The 26,014-nt window shown below is 40.6% G+C and overlaps 2 protein-coding genes across 9 annotated transcripts in view; one reads left to right on the top strand and one right to left on the bottom strand.

The window, feature by feature from the left end:
- The window catches only part of Ate1 (arginyltransferase 1), a 145,430-nt gene extending 135,485 nt beyond the window's left edge, over nt 1–9,945 (bottom strand). For 5 of the 8 annotated variants that reach the window (XM_027929967.2, XM_027929970.2, XM_027929971.2 and 2 more), the window contains exons 1-4: nt 9,338–9,528; nt 7,052–7,115; nt 5,519–5,581; nt 901–1,004 (exon numbers count right to left, since the gene is read on the bottom strand). In XM_027929967.2, coding sequence (XP_027785768.1) covers nt 901–1,004; nt 5,519–5,581; nt 7,052–7,115; nt 9,338–9,443 — 337 coding nt within the window. In that variant the 5' untranslated portion in view covers nt 9,444–9,528. Of the gene's footprint in view, nt 1–900; nt 1,005–5,518; nt 5,582–7,051; nt 7,116–9,337; nt 9,529–9,832 lie in introns of those variants that run through there. The other 3 variants (XM_027929968.2, XM_027929973.2, XM_027929972.2) reach the window with 3 other exon arrangements.
- Nucleotides 9,916–24,560, top strand: LOC114088627 (trichohyalin-like). Its single transcript, XM_027930331.2, has 3 exons — nt 9,916–10,184; nt 20,976–21,051; nt 23,140–24,560. The coding sequence occupies exons 1-3, from the start codon at nt 9,916–9,918 to the stop codon at nt 23,935–23,937; spliced, it is 1,143 nt and encodes a 380-aa protein (XP_027786132.2). The 3' UTR covers nt 23,938–24,560.
- The last annotated feature ends 1,454 nt before the right edge of the window (nt 24,561–26,014 follow it).

Here is a 26,014-nt window from a genome sequence, read left to right as displayed (position 1 = left end):
AAAGTTTAAAAACTCTGAAAAAGTTAAGAATCTGTAACCAAAGTTAATTAAATGCTACTAATCATCTCTTAGGAAAATCACTCATAATTTAAAATTCATCAGATAAATAAAAAAGAACTTTAGATAACATAATTTCTTGAAGGAAAGCCTTATTCAAATACAGAAAACCTGCCAGGTGCAGTGGCGCACACCTTTAATCTCAATGGCTCGGGAGACTGAGGCAGGAGAATCACAAGTTTAAAGCCAGTCAAAGCAAAGATGAGGTGCTAAGCAACTCAGTGAGACCCTGTCTCTATAAATAAAATACAAAATAGGGCTGGGATGTGGCTCACTGGTCAAGTGCCCCTGAGTTCAATCCCTGGTGGTAGTAATAATAATAATAATAATAATAATGAAAACCTAACCCTTACTCAGCAAAGACACAGTGCAGTCCTGTATAGGCTGTATCTAAATATCTATTTCTCTAGACATAATGCCACTTTCTTTTTCATTTTTTTGTTTTTTGTGTGTGTGGTGCTAGGGTTTGAACCCAGGGCTTTGTGCATGCAAGGCAAACATTCTACCAACTGAGCTATACACCCAGCTCACTTTCCACTGACTTCATAAGCATATTATAGGAATTGAGTAAGATGAGTTGTCAAAACACTCAAAAAATGAAAATTTCAATAAACTCCAGAAAGTCACACCATTTAGAAAATGACCCTCAATTTTCTCTCCAAGCTCAACTCTCCTTCCTTGATCTGGGGGTGACTGGAATGGCAGAATGTAGTCCCTGTCATCTCAATAGTACATGATTACAGCAACCCCACTCCCTGACCTAACCGGAGGTGTTTCAAAGTGGGAACGCTGAAAAGGTTGTCATGTTAAAGTAAATAGATTTTAGACCCGGTTTCATCTTACCCCCACAATTTCCTTTGGAAATCTCCCCTTTAGCCAGAAATTTCAACATTTTTTTCAAAACTTTCTTGTGAGATTTTGATGGCTGGAACTGTAAAGGTCGGCACCTACAAAAGCAAAACGAATATTTTTAAAGAAAACTAAAACTCTGAAGAAACAAAATCAATCTGGGTAGTACCAAGGACACTGAGGCCAATGTTATACATGGGATTCTGGTTAAAGATGGGGCTTAAGGAGCCTCTAATTCCACACTAAATTTCATTAATGCTATAGTGAGGAGAAAGGGGGGGAAGGAGGAAGGGGAAAAGAGAAAGGAAAACACATAATCCAAAGTTGAAAAAGAGAAGAGGAGAAACGCCAGAAGGGTAGGCAGAAGTACAGTGAGGACAGACAGTGACCAAAGAAAGCCGAGCCCTGATTTTCAAGGGCTCCCTCAGAGTCCATTTCCAAAGCAGTCAGCCATCAGATCCCTCCCTCCTCTGCACCCTTGACTTCCCCCTACACACGTAACTTTCAGGAGACCGCAGAGGAGGGGCCTCTGCTGCGGCCAGCACACTGACTGAAAACAAGAAGCTCAAACGAGGTCCACAGCCTGATCCTGAGCTCCCAACCCTGCCCCAGAACACCAGAGGGTTACTCTTTCTCTCCAAAGTATGATCAGACCTGACGACATACCACATGTTCCCCAACAGAAGAGCCCAGCCAGATCAACGAACCCGAGGCTCATAGAAAGTAAGCCCCGCTGGGGTGCACAGAATTTCCAGTGGAACACTGGAACCCTGAAGTCATCAGATCCTCCAGGACATCCGCTACTGTGTAGATAGGTATTCTAACAGGTGGCACAAAGTAACCAGGAGGTTTAGACTAAGCAGCAAAACCTTAAAAACTCCTCAGAAATCTCTATTTCTCTTTAGCTACCACAGCCATGGAGCAACAGGTATCCCCCCCAACACAAAACAGAAAATGGGCCAAAATAAAAGACCCTCAGAAGGAAGGACTGGTAAGAGAAATAAAAATTAAGGTAAAGACTTGGAAAATAAAGTTAAGGAAATTTCCCAAAAAATTCAGTAAAAATAGATGGAAAAGTGAAAAGAAAAATATTAAAGAAGCAGGGCATGGTGGTACATGCCAGTATCCCAGAGACTAGGGAGGCTAAGGCAAGAGGATCTAAAGTTTGAGGCCAACCTCAGCAACTTAAAAAGGCCCTAAACAGCTTAGTGAGACCCTATCACAAAATAAATAATAGAGAGGATTGGGGATGTGATCCAATGGTCAAATGCCCCTTGGTTCAATCCCCAGTACACTCCCAAAAAAGTCAGAGGACCAGTCCAAAAGGTCCAATATCTGAATAAAGGCACTTCAAAGAAAGACAAAGGAAGGAAGATCAACAAAATAATATAAGAAAATTTTCCCAAATTGAAGAATGAAAGGATTTCCCAGATCAGAAGGATCCCACTCCAGGCCATGTGCGATGGACGAAAACACACACACAGCCAAATTGTGTAACATCAGAACACTAAGGATGAAAGATCTTCCAAAGACAAAGGCACGAGAATCAGATGCCACGACTTTTGAACAACAGCACAACAACGAGCAAAGCCTTGAAGACTCCAGAGGAAAATTACTCCCATCTTACATATCCATACGCAGCAGAACTAAAAAGCCCTTCTGAGGAGTTAATTAAAACATTTTCAGACATGCAAAGTCTCAAAAAAATTTTTCTCATGTACTTTTTCTCAGGAAGCTTTAGAAGATGAGCTTCCCTAAAACAAGGGAATAATCAAAGAAAGAAGGCAAATAGATGAAATGGAGATTCAACTTGGAGCCAACGAGCATCCCCTAGATGATGATGACGAGAGATCCAGGATGACGGCACTGCAGCAAGCGTGAAGGGCAGGAGAGTGTCAGGAAGACGACGACGCAGGCACTAGCAACACATCTAGACACAAAAACGAGAAAAAGCACACCACGGAGAGGGTTTCAAAACACCTGGGAACAGGTACACTGAAGACTCTGCAAACAACAAAACCGTTAACTCCAGGGAAAGCAAGGAAACAGTCACAGAAGCCCCACAGCTCAGCTGGAAAGCACATCTATATGTTCATAACGCTGCGAACCATCCATCCAAAATCTTCATACTTCTAAGATGAGAGGCTGGGGGTGAGAAGAAAAAGGAGCCTGAATGTGGCAGTGGAACAGTAAAAGACAGCCAAATCCTCGTTCATAGGGAGAGGCCCTGCAAAAACGGGGGCCGGGGGGAAATGTCAGTATTATAATTAAATAAGCATGTTACTTAAAAAGATAGGGAGGTAAAAACCAAAAGAATCAGCTAAGGGCTGACAGTGATGGCCACAGAGAAATAGAAAAAGGGAAAGGAGGGTTTCAGGGACTGCTAGTCCAAAATAAGCTTTATGGGACCATCTGGACTTTATGAGTATGTATAATGCTTACAAAATTTTAAATTCATGTGCTAGGCAGGCAATCCCTAACCTCTGCCTCTCAAAAAGACAAACTGTAGCTGAGCACAGGGGCGTATGCCTATAATCTCAGCAGCTTGAGAGGATAAGGCAGGAGGATGGTGAGTTCAAAGCCAGCCTCAGCAACTTAGCGAGGCATTTAGAAACTCAGTGAGACCCGGTCTCTAAATAAAATACAAAAGAGGGTTGAGGTGTGGCTCAGTGGTTGAGTGCCCCTGAGTTCAATCCCTGATACAAAAAAAAGACAAGTTGTGAGATTTAACTTCCCTTCCTTAAGTTCTCATTGTAACTTCACAATGAACAAAACAGTCTAAATAGGAAGTATGAATAATGACTCCATAAGATTAAGGTATATAAAGAAATTCTGTAAAGAGCAACAATTCAGTTCAGGAAATGTTTGATTCCAGGTGAAATTCAAAAATCACATTTGGCAGTTAACTCAATTTCTTCTCATAAATGCAATACACCAAAAAGAGTGCTTTGCATGTAACAATTAGGTAATTTCCCTTTAACCAATTGAAAGCACCTTTTTCTTATCATAAAAATCCTCAGGGTATCTTGTTCATAATCCAGAAAGTGACTTCTGCCTTGAAGGATGTCATCTCCCCATAACCAAGAAAGCTGAAAGAGGATGGCAAAAGCTATGCTGTATTCTATTATATGTGAATAAATGAGACGGTGTCAGCAAACCACACACCAATCTTTTCTCTTTATCATCTGCCCATCTGATGTCCAGTTAGGTAAGAGAAAACTCTTCATTAGGAATCAGTGGACCATTGGGAGTCCATAATTATCCTAAAATTAAGACATGAAGGTGATATATCTGTGTCTATATGCCCCCAAGGCTTTTCTTTAAACAGAGAGGGGTTTGGGCTTTCACCAAATTCTCAAAATAGCCTACAACTCAAAAACAAGTTAACAGCAATTAAGGGAGGCAGGTGCAAAGACCAGACAAAAAAATGGGGAGATACAATTGTGATTTTTTTTAATCCAGAACATATTTACACATTGAAACTGAGGACAAATACATACTCAAAAGCAGTTTCATATTTTCTACAAAAAAGAAAAGTTTGTTTGTTTTGGTACTAGGAATTGAACCTCTACCACTAAGTTACATCCCCAGACCTTTATTTACTTACTTATTTATTTATGAAAGGGGAAAAGGAAGTTTTACTGCTTTCTAGCAAAGGATAAACAGGGGACTCCTGTCCCAGAGGCTGATTCTGCCCATCAAGGGGAACAGGGGTTTCAAGTGGTGATTCAAAGGCTTCATTCCAGGTGCTCTCTGTCTGGAGTTGTAATTCACTTGTTAATTTGTGAGACAGTCATTTCTTAGATATTTTGGTGCCATCCTCAAAATCTGAATTACTTCGGTCCTGTGGTGGGTGTGTGCTCAAGGACAGATAACTCTGCCTATGATGAGAAGAAATGAATCCTGTTTGTCCTAAGATCAGGGAGGAGGACTTTTATTTTTCATTTTGAGACAAGATTCGCACTAAATTGCAGAGGCTAGGACTGAATTTGTGATCCTCCTGCCTCAGCCTCCCAAGGGAGATTAGGAGCATGTGCCACCACACCTGGCAAAAAAAGGCCTTTATAATCTGAAAAGGAAAAAAAATTCTTCTGTGTTGTAATGAGGTGGGAGGGCACATAGGAAAAGATCCAAAAGGGCCCAAAAGGTTATGAAAAAAAAAATCAAGAAATAGACTTTTTGGTTTAAATCTTCCCTGTAAGAAAAGTAGGCTCTGTATATGGCAGAGTGGAGTTATGCCCTCCTAACTACTACAAGATCCTGTGGTTTGACTGACTATAAACACAGCGGAGCAACAATAGAATATGGAGATTCCTCTGCTAAGTCCTATAAAAATTTGGTATCTAAAAGTATTTTGAATATTTACCAATATTCACAGCATCCACTAATTAGAATGTTAAAAATAAAGCAATGAAACATTTTCTTACATCTTATTTATATAAGGATCAATTAAGCTATTATTAAAAGTTATTGGTTAACATATAAATAATATAGCATCAGTATTCGAAAAGACATTTGTTTTTCCTTATACTATCTACCTAAATTCATAATAAAAAAGCATAAGATTCTGCTTTAAAATAGCACATAGTCTTCCCATGATAGATCCCCTTACCTTATTGTATACTGAGGACAGCATGTCTGATTCATGACAGGTTTATACACATACTTCCCGCTTCTAAAATTATAAAAAGTTTGTTAATTTCTTACACTGTTCACATGGGCCAAAACAGGTTAGTACAAGAACACTAAATTAAGAGTAAAACTTTAGTGATTAGTATAAAAACGTATTTAGGTTTAATTGCTCTTCAAAACCAAAATCATCTTGCAAGTAGGTATACCGAGCACCAGAAGCCAGCCTTCTCCTTCTCAAACCTTTACATATTTACAGCAAGGTGAACTGCCTCAATTACCTTCTCACCAGCACCTGCCATCCCATCCCTTCAATGCCTTTGCCTACCACCAATACCCCAAAACCATAGGACAATGAAAGAAAACCACTGGTGATGAGGTGGGACTGATGGACACCACCACTGTGAACCTCGGCATGGATGATCACAAGCATAAAATACCACAAACTAAACTCTCTCCAGGCATCCCAGACCCCAGCCAATGGCAGAACCACTCATTCAGTTCTCGAGCCAGAAACCTGTCGATCTTTTTAGACTATCCCCTCTAACTCACCTCTGTATCTTATCAACAAGCCCTCTAGAGCTAAAATGTGCCTCTTCCCCTCCATCTCCACTGCCATTAACACACAAGTCCTTGTCATTTCCTATCTGGATAGTGCAATAATTTCTGCTTCCTGCCTCCATGATCACCTCCTTAAACTCCTCTCTGCCATCTGAATGCTCTTATTCAAATCAAATTCCGTCATGTATGTTTCTTAAAATTCTTCATGGTTCCCCTCTACCTTAAAAAATAATAAGGTTCCTTATCATGGCATAAAAAATCCTCAACTTCTGACCTAAACCTCCCTCTTGAACTTCATAATTAAAGTCATTAACATTTTAACTGATATGCTTAATCCCATGTCTTTGGAGAATATATTACTTAGACTACTTAATGTTGCTTATACTTACATAAGAAACTTTATCTACAAGTTACTTAAAAATCATCTCTAAAAACAACTACTCTACAAAAGCAATGAGTAACCCTTAATGGAATTTTTAAAAAATAGATTTTGAGACAATCTAGAAAATCTAGATTGGGGAAAGGTAAAATGAAAGAACTATTAATTTTATAAAGTGTGATAAAGGTATTGTAGGTATGTTAAAAAGGAAAAAAATCCCTTCCCTCTTAAATATACATTATTTATTATGAGTATATGGATATGCTATCTGTAATAATAATTTAGGCGTAATTTGCTGTGAAGTGTTTTGAGACTGGAGACAGAGGAAGCGATGAGAATGGATGAAACAAGACTGGCAGAATTTTACTAACTTCTGAAGCTTAGTGATAGATACATGAGGTTCTACTTCTCTGTTTACTTGAAATTTTCCTAATATTTTTTAAAAACAAAATAACTACATAAAAGAACAAACACCTTATTAAACCTCTTTCTAACAAGAAAATATTCTAAAGGCAAACTTTTTATAAGAAGTACCTGAAAAACAGCAGAAAGTATCTTTGTATTAAAAAACTTTACCTTCGCCATCCTCGATCTATAAGGTCTTGATAATCCTGTACTGTCAGAGAATGTGCCCACATGCCTGAAAAAAATAAGACGTGTTAAATTCAGCAGGGTTAAACTTCCTTCCTGTTAAAATTCAAAGTGTTAATTTTTAAAATATGGCCATTTAGGCTAAAATTCTAGAACACTCACACAGGAGAAAAATACTGCATACTTCATACTCTTTAGTGTGGCATATATGCAACACAAATTAAAAATAAGATATATTTATTTTAATTAAAAAATAAAATACATAAAAGTAATGACATCAAATTGAGGATTAGTCAATGGTCTCCATGTCATCATAAATGTAGATCCTTACTGCAATCAGACTAGAACACAGCTCCAAACTTTAATTATGTCACCAATGGTTTAATACACTAGTCTCTGTAGAATATTCAGCAAAAAATATTGTGCATATTAGTTCTAATTTATATATACACACACACAAACACACACACACAGCTCAGCACAGTCTTAAATACTAAAAATAGGGCAAAAGTATGTAGCAATATTCTCTCTTAAGTGAAAAACTAACCCAAATGCTGAGGATACCAAGAGATGATTACAGGAACTATGAGATGATCAAATTAAACTATGGGGGAAAAGTAACTAACATTTAAAGGTATATTCGAACTAAGGTTAAAAGAGAAATGGAGCTGGGCATGGTGGTGTATGCCAGTAATCTCAGCAACTTGGGAGGCTGAGGCAAGAGGATCGCAAATTTGAGGCCAGCCTCAACAAGGCCGTAAGAAATTTAGGGAGACCCTGTCTCAAAATAAAAATTTTAAAAATAGTTGGGGATGTGGTTCAGTGACAAAGTGCTTCTAGGTTCAATCTCAATCCCCAGTACCAAAAAGGGAAAAAAGGAGGGAAAGAGAGAGAGAAATGGGGAGCAGGGTATAGTGGAGCCAATAATACCAGCTGAGGCAAGAGGACTGAAAAATCCAGACCAGTCTGGGCAACATAATGAGATCCTGTCTCAAAAAAAAAAAAAAAGAGAAGTGGATTTTTTCCTTTTGTGAATAGTAAACTGTACCAGAGATATGTCAAGATAGAGATAGGCCTGACAGAGCAAAGTGAAGCAGGAAAAAGCATGGTACACAAGCCCAGCAAAAATGTCCAGACACCTAGCAGGCCCTCACTAATACCAGAATGTTTCTCTGTAACCTCTATTTCCATCCTCTGTAAAATGGGAATAATCATGCCCACCAACACAACAAATATGTGCCCTACAGTAATGGGTAAACTAAAATTGAAATGATAGAAATGTATACTGATGTCTCTAGATGAAAAGGTTGAAGGCAGGTTTCTTCCACAAAACTTGAAATAGACATTTATCTTGGCCAATTTTCTCTTACTAAAATTACTGGGAAATAACTAAGGCCCTAGCAAAATATTAATTTTAGGTATGTTTAATATAACTTACTGATGATATAGATATTAGAGTCACAATACAAAAATCCTCAAGAAAGAGAAGGATGGAACCTCTATCACTCGAAGGCAACCACTGCCACTATTTGCTGTGCTTCTCCTCTCAGAGCTGTCATGTCACATATGCCTTTGGCATCCGGTTTTCTCCCTTTAACCCTCCTTTTAAATGCTGTCCCGTTTCTACAGTGCTCAGTTATTCCCTGGATCATGGCGTCTGCCCGACACGGCAGAAAATAAACAGGATGGTTGGTGCCTTCCCCGAGAGACCTGAGTCACGAAGAAGGACAAGACAGCGGACTGACTTGGGTGTCCTCGCCCGGGTGGGTGGAGGAATGACACAGCACGCGTCCCAGGCAAAGTGTCAAACACCCAGACGAACGCCCCCGCCGTCCTGGCCGCAGCCACGGGCCCCAGGCGTCGCACCCAGGCGCCACCAGGGAGGCTGCAACGGACTGCACACACCTGCCGCGCCGCGCGCCGCACCAGGCCCCCGCCTGCCCCGCACCCCGTTTGCACGCTCGGGGGAGCGGGTCCCAGCTGCAGCTCAGCGCGCCCGGCCCCGCAGACGGGCGTCCGGGCTAGGCGAGGGCGAGCCCGTCCCCGCCCGTCTGGCGGGCAGGGGCTGCCTGGGGTTTCCCGGGACGCGCACCAAGCAGCTTCGCGGCCGAGGCTGACGGCGTCAGACGTAACTGACAGCCACAGCCCCGGGGGGCCGCGGCCCAAGGCCGGCCAGGAGCTGGTCAGGGGCCCGGCCGCCCCGCGTCCCCCAGACAGGTCCGCCAGAACCCCGGGCCGCGGCGCTCGGCCTCCCGCTTCCGCCTCGCTCACCATTGGAGCGACTGCCCGACTCGTTCTTGCAATAGCCGCAGCGATAGAAGTCCTCGCCCTCGAAATACTCTACGATGCTAGGCGACAGCGCGTTCCAGGAAGCCATGGCCTCGGCCCCGCAAGCACTGCGCGGCCCGGCCCAACGCCGCCGCCGTTGCCGCCACCCCACAATGCAGCGCGCCGCCCAGGAGCCTCCGAGGCTCGCGCGAAGCCACTTGGGCACCCGCAGGCCCGACGCGGCCGGGCGCCTGGGGGGCTGACGCCGCCCGCGCCATCTTGACCGAGGGCAGCTTTCCGCTATTTCCGTTCCTTCTCCGTGAGGCGCCGCGGTCGTTCGTGAGGGTGAAGCGGAGAGATGGAGCGCGAGTGGAAACGGCTGAGAAGAGGCCAGCGGCAGCGGGGAGCCGGAGCCGCTCCCCGCGCCAGGGGCCGCCGGAGCGCGGCGGAGGCCGGCGAGCGTTGTGCGCGAGGCGGCCGGATGGACGAGGCACTCACCGCAGGACGCCTTGCCCTCCTCGGAGTCGCAGTAGCCGCAGTGGTAGCCGGCCTTGAGCCCCTTGTACTCCACCACCGAGGCCATGGCCGCCGCCCGTGCTGCGGGCGGCCACGCCTCTCGGCGCCCGGGGCCGGGCTCGGAGGGCGCGGGGCCCGCGGCGGGGAGCGCGGCGGCCGGGGGGCGGGGGCGGGGGCCGCGCAGGGGCCCGCGCCGAGCGCCGGCCCGCAGCGCGGGAAGCGGGGCTCCGGGCCTCCCTCACCCGCCGCTCTGCGCGGAGCTCAGGCGAAAGCTCCCTCCCAGGCCGCCCTTCCACCGCGCGGAAGCCGGCTGGCCGCGGTGCTCCCGGTGCAGGTACAGAAACGGGCGTTCTGCCATCGGTTAGAGCCCGGACGGCGGAAGGCTGGGCCGCAGGAGGAAGCCGCTGTCAGCCGGAGTCCGTGGCCCCTACGGCCTTTGAAGAGAAGCCATCAGTCTAGGTTGTGTGGCGTGTAAACAGCCAGGTTCGGTTCGCTGCAGGCTGCAAGTCGGCTGACCTGGTAGCCAGGGTCCATCGTCCTGAGTCTAGGAGATTAGTAATTAGAGTGCTGTTAGGCTTGTTGATGCAATTGCTTGGCTGAGAAAAATGCGAGGAGGCAGCTTCTGTGGATCGTGGATTTCCGTTATTAATTAGGATGGGAATAAGAGCCGGTGTGCTGATTCCCGCAGTGCACGACGGCAGTGCACTCCTGTAGTTCCAGGGACTCAGGAGGCTGAGGCAGGAGGATGGCAATTCAAGGGCAGCCTCAGCTATTTAGCGAGGCCCTAAACAACTTAGTGAGACCCTGGCTCAAAAAATAAAAAGGAGTGGAGATGTAGCTCAGTGGTTTAGCACCCCTGGGTTCAATCCCATTACAAAAAAAAAAAAGTGTATATATTTGTGTATTCGCTCGCTCGCGCTCTCTCTCTCTCTCTCTCTCTCTCTCTCTCTCTCTCTCTCTCTCTCGGACTTATTTCTAGTCTTACTCAGATGAGAAGTCAATAAGAACTAAGCAGGGCAATTATAGTTCCTGAGAATAAATATAATAGTAGAGGAGGTTAGGGGGTTAATTAGTACCTAAACAATAAAGAACGTTTTTAGATTGTGGGCCACATAGCTTATTTACTGACCTTTCTAGAAAACCGTGGTATACTAGATTGCAGGAAGAATTTGGGATTCTTAGGATTAGGTTCAAGTCCAATAGTTCTAGAAATATGAGGATTTGAACCTCATGATTTACTCAAAGTAACTCATTTGTCAGTTTGTGGAGAATGCTTCTTATAATAAGCATAAAGATAATGTTATAAGGCTAGAGTGTAAGGTAAAAGAAATTTTTCAAACTAAGTATAGAAGTTGATCATATCAGAATTAGGGTAAGATTCTTGAATTCATGGGAATACTGAGGTCAGGATTAGTTTTTTGGTTTTTTGTTTTGTTTTATTTTTAGTTGTCAATGGACCTTTAATTTTTTTTTATTTATTAATATGTGGTGCTGAGAATCGAACCCAGTGCCTCACACATGCTAGGCAAGAGCTCTGCTACTGAGCCCCAGCCCCAGGATTAGTTTTAGTAATAAAATCTAGAGTAAAGGTTTCAGGTATTAGGGGACTATAAAGTACTCGTAGAAAAAAAAATTGTTGTTAAAGCATTTATCATAATAATAATGGTACACTCAGCTAATAAAAAGGGTGAAAGGGCCTGCAGCATATTCAGACTAAATGACCCAATTTTTAGTAAGACTTTTAGAATAATAGCTAGGATTACTTTATAAGAGTGTGTTTGTGTAAAGCTTATAGGGCTCTAATTAATGCGTATTTAAGATTAGTCTCATCCTGATCATAATAGCATAGACAGGCTTGATGCGGCAAGAATAACAAGGCAATATTCCTTAATCTTTCCCCTTTGTGCACAGATAATAAGCCTGTCAGGCCTCATGTTTCCCCTGTCAACAGTAAAGCTGATTCTTTTTTCGGTGTTTTAAATTAAAAGTAAATTCGTGAGGGCTAGGGATACAGCTCAGTGGGTAGAGTACTTGTCTTGCATGCACAAGGCCCTGGGTTCTAACCCCCAGCACCATACAAAAAAAGTTAAAATCTTGAACCACAGAAAAACAGAAATAAACTCGTGAGGTCAGTTTTTCATTCTTGGCTCCGGGTCTGCCACATTAAGAGATGTGCCAAGGTGAGTTCAGGTTCTCGGCTTGGTGCTTTAGGCTATTAAGTATCATTTGTACCTCACAGTTGAACGGCCATGGGTATGCAGGGGCTTCTCAGGCCCCTCAAGGTTTCTTATGATAAATGTTTTAACATTTTTCCTCTGCCTCTTTAGAGTTGAAGACTTGTTGCTACATCTCAGTACCCATGTTCTTATAAAAGGGTTTTTGGTTTGGGGGTTTTTTGTGGTATAGAAGCACTTTACCACTGAGCCACATCCCCAGCTCTTTTTATTTATTTTTTTAAATATTTTTATTAGTTGTTGATGAACCTTTATTTTTTTATTTATTTATATGTGGTGCTGAGACTTGCCTCACACATGCTAGGCAGGCGCTCTAACATTGAGCCACAACCCCAGTCCTTTATTTTTATTGAGATGGGATCTCACTAAGTCGCTGAGGTTGGCCTTGAACTTGTGATCCTTCTGCCTCAGTCTCCTGAGCCACTGGGATTACAGGAATGCACTACTGTGTCCAGCTCTCCATTTTGTTCTTTATAGCAGGTTTGATTGATTGCCAGTCTTTTTATGGACAGATTCTCCTTTTGAATGACAGCAAGAGCCTGTAGAGTGAAACAGCAGAATGCAATGCTCGGGGCAGAAGTTAGAGGCTAGGAGGCTTTTTGTTCTTATATAGCAGTCCCTACCTAATCTTTGGTTTCTCTTTTCTTAATTTCAGTTACTCATGTTCAACCACAGTCCAAAAATAATGAATGTAAAATTCCAATATAATTCATAAGTTTTAAATTGCACACTGTTCTGAGTAGCATGATGAAATCTCCTCTTGTCCCACTCTGTACTACCTGAGTCATCCCATTGTCCAACAGATCCATACTGTATATACTGCCTATCTGTTAGCCACTTGGTAGCTGTCTCAATTATCAGATTGACTGTTAAGGTATTGCAAAGCTTATGTTCAAATAACACTTATCTTACTTAGTGATGGCCCCAAAATGAAATAATAGTGATATTGACAATTTGGACATGCTAAAAATAAGCCATAAAATACTTAAGTTCTTGACTTAATAGGAAAGAAAAAATTTAAGTTGAGGTTCTAAGATCTACAGTACAATAAAATATTTTGAAATATAACTTTTTAGTGTATTATAATTATCCTATTTTTAGTTATTATGGTTAATCCCCTATACTCTTTCTAATTTATAAATTAAATGAAATCATTCATATATATATATATATATATATATATATATATATATATATATATATATGGAAAACAGTAATTTATAGGGTTTAGTCATTACAGCTTCAGGCCTCCACCAGGGATCTTGAGTAAGGGACACTTATTCAAATAAGGAACACTACAGTATTCCTGTCTCACTTCATTTCTAACCCATCAAAATCTCAACCTTATGCCAAAACCATCTTCAGCCAGTGTACTCCAGAGCATGCCAGCCTTGAACAATAGATATGTGTGTTAATTTACCTAATCCTTACAGAAATTTTATAAGACAGTAAACATAAACCAGAGAGGCCGAATAACTTGCCAAAGGTCACCTAACTAGTAAAGGCCATATGATAGGAGGAAGAAACAGTAATAAAAATTAAAAACTGAAGAGGAAACAACATCAATAAATACTAGGTTTAGACCTACATACAGAATGTATTTTGTTAAAGGTCAGAGACAGTTTCATCTTCCAGACCCAAATGAGGGGAAAAAAGAGGCAAAGCATCAGTTTCTTCCTTTTCAAGGAGAAAGGGAAGCACTATTACAATGTCTTTTTATTTTATTTTTTTTAAAGAGAGAGAATTTTTTAATATTTATTTTTCAGTTTTCAGTGGATACAACATCTTTATTTTTATGTGGTGCTGAGGATCGAACCCAGAGCCTCGCACAGCCCGGCGAGCGTGTTAACCACTTGAGCCACATCCCCAGCCCAATGTCTTTTTATTTATAACATGCTAGCAAGTTATCTTTGTTTTTAACTTTCTTATATTAACAATAATAAAATGCTAAAAGCACTATATATACAGTCTTAGTAACATTTTTTTAAATTACCAGATGTGATATATAGTCTGCAAAGTATAAGAATGCAGCTCAGTACTGTCCTGGTGATGTGAAGGATCTTTGCATCGTGATAGCAGCCCCAGTTCATGTTTGCTAAATTAAAGGGGAGAAGTAAAACATTATCCTTTCCTTCCAAAGAAGGTGTTTAAGTAGATGGGACCTAAGTTAAACCAGAGAAATAAGGGTAAGAGACAGAGGTAACCTGAAGGCACAGAAGGGAAGCACTTAGTAAGGGGAGAGTGGCATGAACAGAAGCAGGGAATAGATAGGCACACTCTCAGGCAGAGTCCTAACAGATGCTTTCCTCTGTGGGCCACTCACTGCAAGAGGTCTAGACTGGACCCTTTTTCTCTATTGTCAAGACCTGGTTCTCCAATTCGGAAGATCCTAGCCACACGTGGCTATTGAACACCTAAAATGTAGCCAGTAATAAAAATTAAAAACTGAAGAGGAAACAACATCATCAAATACTAGGTTTAGACCTACATACAGAAAATCTTGGAAGCTAGAAGGGAAAAAAAAATTGTATAGAGGAGCAAGAATTAAATTGGACTTCAGGAAGCATGAAGAGAGTAGAGTGAAATATTTAAAATGCTGAAAGGAAAAAAACAAGAATTCTTTATACAGAGAATTATCTTTCAAAAGTGAAAAAAAAGTAAAGATTTTAACAAAAATGGAGGGAATTTGTTGCCAGTAGACCTGCTTTGCAAGAAATGTTAAATCTTCAGAAAGAAAGAAAATAATATGTCAAATATTTGAATCTGCATAAAGAAAGGCAGAGCATTATAGACGGAATAAAAGGAAGTAAATTTTTTTTTAATTTTTTTCTTAGTTGTAGATGGATACACAATATCTTTATTTTATTTTTACATGGTGCTGAGAATCAAACCCAGTGCCTCACACATGCAAGGCATGGACTTTACCACTGAGCTACAGCCCCAGCCCAAAATAATTAAAAAGAGATTGTCGGTGTAGATTTTAAAAAAGACCCAACACTACATGTTGTTTACAAGAAACCCAATTTAAACAGATGAAAAAGAAAAAAGGATGAAGAAATATACCATGCTGACGCTAATCAAAAGGAACTTGAAAAGACTATTTTAAAAACAGACTTCACAGCCAGACAGATCATGGATAAAGACAGGCATTATATAATAATAAAGAGGTAAATTTTCCAAAAGACATGACAATCCTTAATGTGAATGCATCAACAAAACGGCAAAATACATTACGTATATATGCCAAGAATTGCAATAAGACTTCAAGAATCCTCTATCAGTAACTGACAGATCCAGCAGGATGAAAATCAATAAGGATATAGTTGAATCAGTACCATTAATCAAATGGATCTAATTGGTGGCTATAGAATTAATCCAACAATACTAGTAACACATATTCTTCCCAAGTTCACACAGAACATTCACAAAATTGACCACATTTTGGACCATATAAAACACCTTAAATTTAACAGTATAAATCATACAAGATCTGCTTCCAGAAGACAATGAAATTGCATCAGAAATCAATAACAGCTAGAAAATTCCAAACTACTTGGAGATTAAAATAAAACACTTCTAAATCAAAGAAGTCTCGAGAAATTTTTGAATATATTGAACTAACTGGAATGAAACTACAACTTAAATTTTGTGGGATGCAGCAAAAGCAGTACTTAGACGGAAATTTATAGCATTAAGTAAATATATTACAAAAGGAAATATAAAATCAGTAAATTGTAAAATATAACAAATTCAAGACAAGAAGAAAATAATGAAAGAGCAGAAATCAATCTATTGAAATACAGGAAATGGAGAGGAAAATCAATGAAACCAAAAGCTGGTTCTTTGAAAAGATCAATACACACACCTATAATCCCAAAAACTAGTGCACCTGAGGCAGGAGGATCCAGAGTTCAAAGCCAGCCCCAGCAGCATAGCGATGCCCTAAGCAACTCAGCAAGACCCAGTCTCAAAAGGTCTGAGGATGTGGCTCAATGGTGAAGTGCCCCTGGGTTAAATCCCTAGTACCAAAAAAGGAAAAAAGAAGAGGGCTGGAGATACAGTGTAGTGGTAGAGTGTTTACCTAGCATATGTGGGGCCCTGGGTTCTAACCCCAGTACTAAAAGAAGTAGAAAAGATAGGTAGGGAGAAAAAAGAAGGCAAATTACCAATATCAGAAGTAAAGAGGAAGGGCTGAGTTCAGTCCCCAGCACCACACACACACACACACACACACACACACACACATATCATCATTCCAACTGGTCCCACAGACATTAAAAGGACAATAATGGAATATTGTGCCCACAACAAAGACAACTCAGAGGAAATAAATTAATTCCCTGAAAGATATAATCTGCCAAAATTCATACAAGAATAAACAGATAATCTGAATAGGCCTATATCAAAGAAATTCATTCAATAAATAATAAACCTTAGAAAATAAGCACCAGGCCCAAATGGGTTCGCTACTAAATTCTAAATATTTAGGGAAGAAATTATACCTTCTCTATGGGCCTTTCCAGAAATATAAGCAGATGAAACACTAACTCATTCTATGAGGCCAACATTACTCTAATATCAAAACCAAGGACATTGCAAATAAGGAAAATTAGCCGAGTGTGGTGGCGCACATCTGTAATCCCAACAGCTAGGGAGGCTGAGACAGGAAAATTACAAGTTCAAAGCCAGCCTCAGCAAAAAGGCACTAAGCAACTCAGTGAGACCCTGTCTCTAAATAAAATACAAAATAGGGCTGGGAATGTGGCTCAGTGGTCAAGTGCCCCTGAGTTTATACCCAGTACACACTAATATATCTCATGAACATAGATGCAAACAATTTCAACAACATACTAGCAAATCAAAATCTGAGAATGTATAAGAAAGATTTACACACCATCACCAGGCAGTATTTCAGGTATGCAAGGCTAACTCAACATTAGAAAAGCAATTAATCTATTGTATCATCAGGGTAAAAAAGAAAAATCAGATGATCATATCAATAGTTACAGAAAAAAAACATTTGGCAGAATCAACATTCATGTGTGATTAAAATTCTCAACAAACCAGGAACAAAAGGTTACTTCCTCAACTTGATAAAGAACACAGAAAAAATATCTGTAGCTAACATCAAACTTAATAGTGAGAAACTAAGTGTTTTCTCCCTAAGAAATAAGGTAAATATGTCTCTTCATACCGTTCCTGTTCAACATCATATTGGAAGTTCGAACATAATAAGAAAATGACATGAAAGTTATATAGATTGGGAAGAAAGAAACTATCTTTGTTCACAGATGATAATGACAATGGAGAATCCAAAGTAATAATAATTATCAAAAAAACAATAACCAATTATGACAAGATTATAGATTATAATATTAATATATGAAAAGTGTTATTACTTTCATATATAACAAATGAACAAGTAGAATTTAAAATTAAAAGCACAATACCAATAAATCTGACAAAACATGTACAAGATTTACCATATGAGAACTATAAACCTCAAATGGAAGAAATCAAAGGAGATCTAAATTATAATCCATATTCATTGAAGGAACATGAATATTGTTGAGATATTAGTTATTTCCAAGTTATCTTTAAATTTCATGAAATCCTAGTCAAAATCACAGGAATTATTTTATGGATATTTACAAACTGATTTGAAGTTTATATGGAAAGCCAGAAAGCCCAAATAACCAAGATAATACTGAAGGAAAACAGAATTGGAAAATTGACACTACTTGACTTCAAAATGTACTATAAAAACTGTATTAAGCAAGTATTGGTAAAAAAATAAATAAATGAGTCAATGGAACAGAATTGAGAGCCCAGAAATAGACTCATACAAATATAGACATCCCAAAAGCCAGAAGCTTGAGTATACTCTGATTATACAGTGAAGTCCATTTCAAGTTCAGTTTACATTAGAAATTGCTAATACTATCCATTCAGGAACCATAATCATCTCCCTCATGAGTCAGGGCTTCTCAAACTAGTTAAACATTTTTCATAGTTTTTTATGAAGAATTAAAATTTAGGAATATAATACAATTCTTGTTAGCAGAATTGTTTTATTATCAAAAACATAAGCCATCTGTCACTTGTGTAAAATCAAGGATATAGTATAGTTTCTTATGAAGAAAGAAACAATTTACAACATAATAGTTAAATTAAAACTACTTTTAAGTCCATGTGTTTTTTAAATGTAAGTTATAGTTTAAATGTAAGTTATACTTTAAAAGGGAGGCTCACACTCAGAATTACACGTTTTTCTTTGAAAGAGGCTTCATGTGAGGTTATATATAATATTGCCTTTTAGCACTTCACAAGTGCCTGGCTCAGGCAGTGACCATAGGAAAAAAGAGAAGACAAATTATCAATATTGAATTGAAGAACAATTGTCACTTCTACTCTCACAGACATTAAAAGGATAATAACATTAAAAGGATAACACTGCTGAGCTTAGAAAGAAAACAACTTAGAGGAAATAGGTACATTCCTTCAAAGATGCAATCTCTATGGTTTGTGTTTCAACACTGAAATATTTTCTGCTTCCCTATCTTTTAATGACCAATTATGAGCATAAATTGATTAAAAATATATTAAACTATATTAAAGCTCGAAAGCTCCATAGCAGCATTTATCTGAGTGAAACACCAGCTCAAGAAATGATAAGACCATTGGCATGCTGTTGCATCCTCCAGCACCTCTCAAGTACACACGCAGGATCTACTCCAAGGGTTTCTTCAGGTTCCATCTTAATGGGAAGAATACACAATATGCCAAAAGAAAAAGAAAAAGAAAGAAAGAAAGATGCCTTACTGCCTTAAGACGCTCTCTCTGATGGCACTGAAAAGGGGGCCTGTGTCTGTGAAACACAGACCCTTCTAGATTCTGGCTATAGCTCACAGAGTGAAGTCCATTCACTGCCAACAACTGTGTCTTCACACACCCCCTCACAGTAGTCTCCAGCCAGGATAGTGATGACACATACAAAAGCTTGTGACTCCTCCTGGTTGCCTTAGAAATCAACTCAAGGCATTCTTGAGGGTCAACAGTAAGCAGCTGAGAGTCTGAAGAGGGCTGGAAACTTTAGAGGCTAGAAACCAGTACTTGCAGAACAGAAAGTGAGAGATTAGAGCACTGGGGAGCAGTTCAGGGGAGCAGGGGCTGAGCGAGGGAAGAGCAAAGATGCTGTATGTGAAGCTGGCGGTTGATAGGGAGATGGCCAAAGCCAAAGACTTCAGAGAAAATCATCACAAGGATGTAAGAACAGTGCAAGCGACCAATGGGGCTTTGAAGAGAGGACACAGTGGGGGACTATCAAAGGAGCAAAGAGCAGTGCAGGCCCCACTCTCCCAGCCTCTGGTGATGACAGACTCGGAGTGGTTTGGTCTAAGTGCAGAAGATCAGTAGGTATCATTTTCCTTCCATTTTGGGTACAGGCAAGAAAATGTTCTTCCTGGAAACAATGTAGCACAAGGACAAATAGTGTAGCACAAGGACACAAGGAGTCATGCAGGACACATCAAAGGACAAACTGTAGCACAAGGACATAAGGATGCAGGACACATCACACTTCTGAAATTAATACTGGGCCCATTAAGAAGTCACTAACCCTCTCATGGCCTCCATGAAATAGGGGATGATGATTACCTACTTAATAGGTTGTTTAGTAGATTAAATAAAATGATCCACCTGAGTTGTAGTACAGTGCCCTGTATATAGTAAACTCAAGAAATGTTGCTATGGAAACAACATAAATTCTTAGAAAAGAGAATCTGAAATCAGACATCTGTGTCTATCTTTTTAAGAAATTAGCTTTATTTAATAAATACGCTGTTAGCTTCGTCCAGTTCTGTTATAAAATCCTTTTCTTCTATTGCTAAGATAAGCTAAATAAACAACATTTATAATCTAGGTTGCTAAATATAGAACTTATTTGCTTACTAAACAGGTTGAGAGATCTCTAGGATACCTAAATGTGACTGTACTGGTCTTAAAGGGCAAATTTCTCTGCTATATTTTTCTGAAAAAAAAAATTTTTTTAAGCAAAAAACCTTGTTATATATTGGGGGTGGGCCACTGGTTATTGAACCCAGGGATTGCCCTTTTTATTTTTTGAGAAGGGCCTCACTAAGTTGCTGAGGCTTGCCTTGAACTTGTGATCCTTCTGCCTCAGCCTCCCAAGTTGCTGGTATTATAGGCATGCACCACTGCACCTATTATATCTACTTAAAAGGTAAACTTTGACCATAATCATGAAACATATTCTAGTAGATAACTATTAGAAATTGTTTCTGATAACATTACACATAACTTTATTTAAATTTAAAATGAAAACTTTTCTCATCAAAGCTAAGTTTTTTGTTCTACTCATGATATACAAAAACTGTTTTGTGGTATTTGAAATAGCAACTTGGTCTTCCCTCTCAAGGGTTAAATAAAGGTGCTTCAGACAGTTGCAATCTCAGACTCAATATGACTCTGTTTATACTTTTATCACAGTGTATTCCTTCCTTGCTTCAGGGAAAGAAGTTAAACATACATCTGCATGCAGTAGTACTCACCTGTAATCCTAGCAACTCAGGAGGCTAAAGCTAGAGGATTCCAAGTTCCAGATCAGCTTCAGCATATTAGCAAGGCCCTGTTTCAAAATTCAAACAAATAATAAAGAGGGCTGGGAATGTAGCTCAGTGGTAAAAGTGCCCCTGGGTTCAGTCCCCACTACCTCAAAGGAAAAAAAAAAAGAGTCCTACCCTTTAGGACAGAGAAATGCCTTCTATTACATATGGAAAGTAGGTTCAAATCATTCCCTAATGCTATTCATTCCAGAGCATATTCCCCATACCTTCCCACAAATCCTGTATAATTTCTTTTTGATCTTCTAGATTGGCCTGGGCTAAAAATATTCAAGATCCTCAGATTGCAGTGGGTTCCCATTCCCCACTAGAAAAGAGGATTAAGGTGAGGAAACACATTTTCCTTGAACTTTGGATTCAATAATAGGATAACACTTTTAGCCTAGAGGCCAAAAGAAAAGGAAAAAAGGCCTATTTCAAGGCAAAGTGCGTTGCCTGCTTAGTTTGGCATTTGATTCTTTGAGTTCTAGTGGGGCAATGAACAAAATAAATGCCACTCATGCCTTCATGGCACTTAGTCTAGTGAGGAACATTGACATTAAGCAATCAGTAATCACAGATTGTGATTGTCACAAAAGGATTGGGTCTTCTCTGGTGAGCATACAGAAGGTCTGAGGAGTTGACACATAAACCAAAATCTAAAAACTGTAGATGCAAGTACTCTGGTTAGAGTTGCTCATATATATGTTTAGGATGAGATGAAGAAAGTGAAAATACTCACAGGGAACAGAATCCAGTGTGGCTGGAGTAGAGTGAACAAGCAGTGAGCTGAGAAAGTTGTCTGGAGACGAGGGCCTCAGGCACCAGGTCATAGATACCATACTAGAATCTGGGATCTTCTCCGAAAACCAACAGAGCCCTACCCCAGGGTTTTATGCCAGAGTGACAGAATTATGTAACAAAAAGATCACTCTGGCTGCATTAATCAGTCTGGTGGGCATGGGGACAGAGGAAATAAGTGTAGATTTGGAAAAAAAAACTGGGGATATACTCGAGGGTGAAGTCATCAGGGTTGAAATGAAACATGGATGAGAGGGGTATTTTCAAATTAAAGATGATTAAGAAGGTGAAAACTGAGGGAAGAAGCAAGTGGAGATGTCTGTCCAATACACAGTGACTAGGTAGGTCTGAAGTTGAGAGCCGATGCAGGTCAGTGCCTTGCCTGTGTGGCTTGCCCCTCATTCACCCTTATTCTCACTCCTGACACATGGTATGTCACCTTGTTGAATGAAACATCCCTATCCAAGGAAGCCTAAGTGTGACCATGCTGTATCTCAAGTTACAGTTTCCTCTGTTGTATTTAACAGACCAGCAAGGCAGATGGAGGAGGAATGGGCTATAAGGTGGGAAGACAATCAGGATATTCAGTCACTTGGGGATACTCAGCAAATGGCTAGGATGGTCGAGGATTTCAGGATAACCTTCCTTAGTCACATGTCCTTGGCAGCTTGAAAGGAGAAGAAAGTGAAAAGTCTCACAGTTAAACACTGCTGAGAGGTCAATTATGATAGGAACAGAAATGAGCCCACTAAATTTTCTATTTGGAGACCAATCGTGACCTCAACAAGAACAGTATGAGAAGCACTAGGGGATGGAAACTCAGTGGAAATAATCTGAGGAGAAAACATGAGTTCAGCAATTGGAGAGGGATTATAGGTGACTTGTCCACGGCGTACTATGGAAAGGTGAACAAAAGTGGGGATAAAAACCAGAGAGGGCAGGGCGCAGTGGTTCATGCCTATAATCTGAGCGGCTCCGGAGGCTGAGACAGGAGAATCACTCAAAGCCAGCCTCACTCAGCAAGGGCAAGGTGCTAAGCAATTCAGTGAGACCTTGTCTCTAAATAAAATACAAAAATAGGGCTGGGGATGGGGCTCAGTGGTCCAGTGCCCCTGAGTTGAATCCCTGGTACCAAAAAAAAAAAACAGAGAGGGAAATACAGTAAAGGAAGGCTTCCATTTTTGTTTAAAGATGATATACTGAAGCATATTTTTATCCAGTAAAAAGGAGATTTTAATGATATAGGAAAGGAAAATTGTAATTCTTAAAGTTCAAAAAGCACAGGTAGAAGAATGGTCTTTTGATAGGCAAGGGGCAATGTTTCCACTGTGGAGGCAGGAAGGCAGTCTAGGGCGGCCATGATTTGGCAGTGGGAAGAGGAGGATACTCTTGGGTGACTGCTTCCATTCTCTCAAGGAAATCTAAGGCAGAGTCCTCAACAAGGGAATACTGCAGGAAGGGAGGGGAGTATAGGAGGTTTGATGATGAAAACATAAACCACGCATGGTTAAGGACCCTAAATGGAGCACAGTATTGGTGTGCCAGGCAGGGTAGTAGCCTGCTTGAGATATGTAGTATGGAACTAGAATAAAAGACTTCTGACTTAAAAAATCTAATTACTCCCTTTGACAAGAATTTAGGTGGCATCCATTCTTCAGGAGTGAAAAAACTGTTAGCCCAAGAGTTTCAGCAGGAGAATGAAGCACTTGCTAAACTTAATGCCACATCTTTTGACTTCCGGTTTGCTAAAGCAGAGGAATACTACTACCAACGATATCAAGAAATGATGATGGAAGAAGCATGGGACTACAAAATGGTTCCAAAGTGGGAGATTATGAAAACAGAGGAGGAGGAGAAGAGATCACAAAGCGAAAAGTCGGAAGATGCCAACGCGTGGGATTATCTAGTGTCTGAAAGAGAGCTAAATCACATAGAGAAACACATATACCAAGCCGAACGAGCAAGGGGCCTCAGAGACCAAAAGTATCAACTGCTCCCTCAGAAACTTCCAAGTGAAATGCTTTTCCCAAAAATATTAACACTGGAGGATGAAAAGAATGAAGATATCCAGAAAACACACAAAACGAAAACCGGAAAGCACAAGGTAGCATGGGCAAAGAATCAGATGAAGGGACATAAAGATCAAATGATTAGAGGAAGAGAACTCTCAGAGCAAAGAAATGATCAAAGAGAACCTTGGAAGCTCTCCAGTCAAACTTCTCCTCTCCTAAAACCTCAAGTGGAGAAGGAGGAGAGAGTGTTTGAAAGGGTCACAGCTTATCCTATCTTCCAGCCTTACCAGAAATCATGCATAGAAGTGAGCATCCTGAGGGAAAAATCGAAAGAAGATAAAATTCAAAAACCACTCCGAAGGGAGTTCTTGAGTTTGCCACCTTTTCTGAGAAATCAACTAAAAAGGAATAAAGTTTAAATTATTTTTTGATTACTGCATTTTTATATATTTTATAGCAATTATTGAAGTAAAATTGTAGAAAGTAGACAAATGAAAAAGCAACTCACCATGCATACTTGAAAATTATGGTTCTACGTGTATGATTCCATTTATGTGAAATGTCCAGAAAAGGCAAATTTGTAGGCAGAAAGTAGGGTAGTGGTTGGTTAGAGCTAAGGGATAAGAAAGTTAGATGAGTTAGGGAAAGCGATGGCTGATTGGGTACAGGGTTTCAGAGGACTGTGGGGAGCCATTCTCACACGTGACTGGGCAACTCCCGGTTTGGGTCTGAGGCACTCTGGCTAAACTGTGTCAGAGCTTTCCCGGCCCTCTCCTGGTGCCAGAGCCTGTCCGTGTGGGGGTGTGACTGACCACTGACCCCTGGGGCCAATCACTGACCCTGACCTTGGAGTGCGGCCCCCCTCAACCTTCATTGGATGGAATTCTCCCCTGAATTTCTTGTTCCCCAATAAAAGGCTACTCCCTGGCGTGCTCCCTCTCTCTCTCCTGCTAGCCCTGAGTAATCCTTGCTGCCCTACCAGGTGGTTCGAGATGGGAACCAGAGGGGGAGCCGTCTCGGACCTGGTCATAGAAAAAGGTAACTGAGTCTGTGTGTTTATTTCGATCTCACTAGTTAACTTTTATGCCAAGAACCTCATTAATGAAACCAGTGCGCTGGTCGCATGGTGGAAGAGGACAAAAGAAGGTTCCAAAATAGATTATGGCAATGGTTGCACAACCCATAATTTCAAAACACTGAATTGTTCTCTTTAAGTGGATGAATTGTATCTCAATAAAGATGCTTAACAAGAAAAGAAAGAAATGCTGGAGTTTAAAGAACAGGAAGTGAGCCTGGAAATGTAGACAAAGGGTCAGATCCTGCAAGGCTTTGAACATAACTTTTTAAAAATCTTAAAGGCAGTGAACAATCACTAAGAAATTGATGAGTAGTCTGGAAGAAATCTTGGTTTTTATAGATAGGAAGCAGTAGATGCCATATGTGTCTGTAGCACAACCTGGGCAAAGTGGAGAGTCCAGGTGGGAATTAGTTACTGATTAAGGTGTGGTAAGACAGGGGTTACAAGGAAAAAGAAATCCTAGGCTTCTGCCTGAGGAAATAATGTGGTCAAAGTGCCAGGACGTGGAATAAGAAGATGACTTGGGGCAGGTGGGGTTGTTACTTATATGTTTAGATCAGCCCATGTGCCGTAAGTATATCTGGCTTTGTCAAGAAGTTTATGAATCAAAAAAGTTTTGAGACTGGGGCTGGAGATGTGGCTCAAGCAGTAGCGCGCTCGCCTGGCATGCGTGCGGCCCGGGTTCGATCCTCAGCACCACATACAAACAAAAGATGTTGTGTCTGCCGAAAACTAAAAAATAAATATTAAAAAAATCCTCAAAAAAAAAAAGTTTTGAGACTGTTCAGGATATAAACATAAGTTCCACCTTTTGGGGAATCAGGGGTTACTAGGGATTGAAACTCACAGGCACTTTACCACAGGATCTCACTAAGTTGCTGAGGCTGGTATTGAACTTGCAATCCTCCTGCCTTGGCCTCCTGAATCACTGGGATTACAGGCTCTGAGCACTCAGCTTTAAATGTATAGAAATCAAGACAGCAAAATGGTAGAAGGGAAACTGGGGAAGGAACAATCATCAAGGATGTAGTTTCACATGTCAAATGCACAGTATTTATCCACTGGGATTAATTTGGAAAGAAATCAGTAAAAGTGACACAACAGAAGATTGGTGGAAAAGGAGGTACCAGTCTGTCATGGTTTGAGAATGGACAGAAAAGGAGACCTCAAGTGATTCTTTAAGAGGTAGGATGGTAGCTTGGAGGGCCACAGTAACTTTTTGGTTAAGATGAGAGTATTTGAAGGAAAACAAGGTACAGGAAGAGGGGATAACTGATAGAACAGTGTCCCCTGGGAGGCAGGAAGAGCTAGAACCAGAGCCTTACAAAGAGACACTTCTACCCCTAACACTGGAGCGAAAGACCAAGAAAGGATGAAAGTAGAAAGTTGGGAAATGGGAGAAAGAATCCTAGAAAATA

The sequence above is a fragment of the Marmota flaviventris genome, chromosome 4 (assembly GCF_047511675.1).
Source record: "Marmota flaviventris isolate mMarFla1 chromosome 4, mMarFla1.hap1, whole genome shotgun sequence".
NCBI classification, from domain to species: Eukaryota; Metazoa; Chordata; class Mammalia; order Rodentia; family Sciuridae; genus Marmota; species Marmota flaviventris.
Note: the sequence above shows the minus strand (reverse complement) of the source record. Positions and strands in the feature narration are given on the sequence as shown.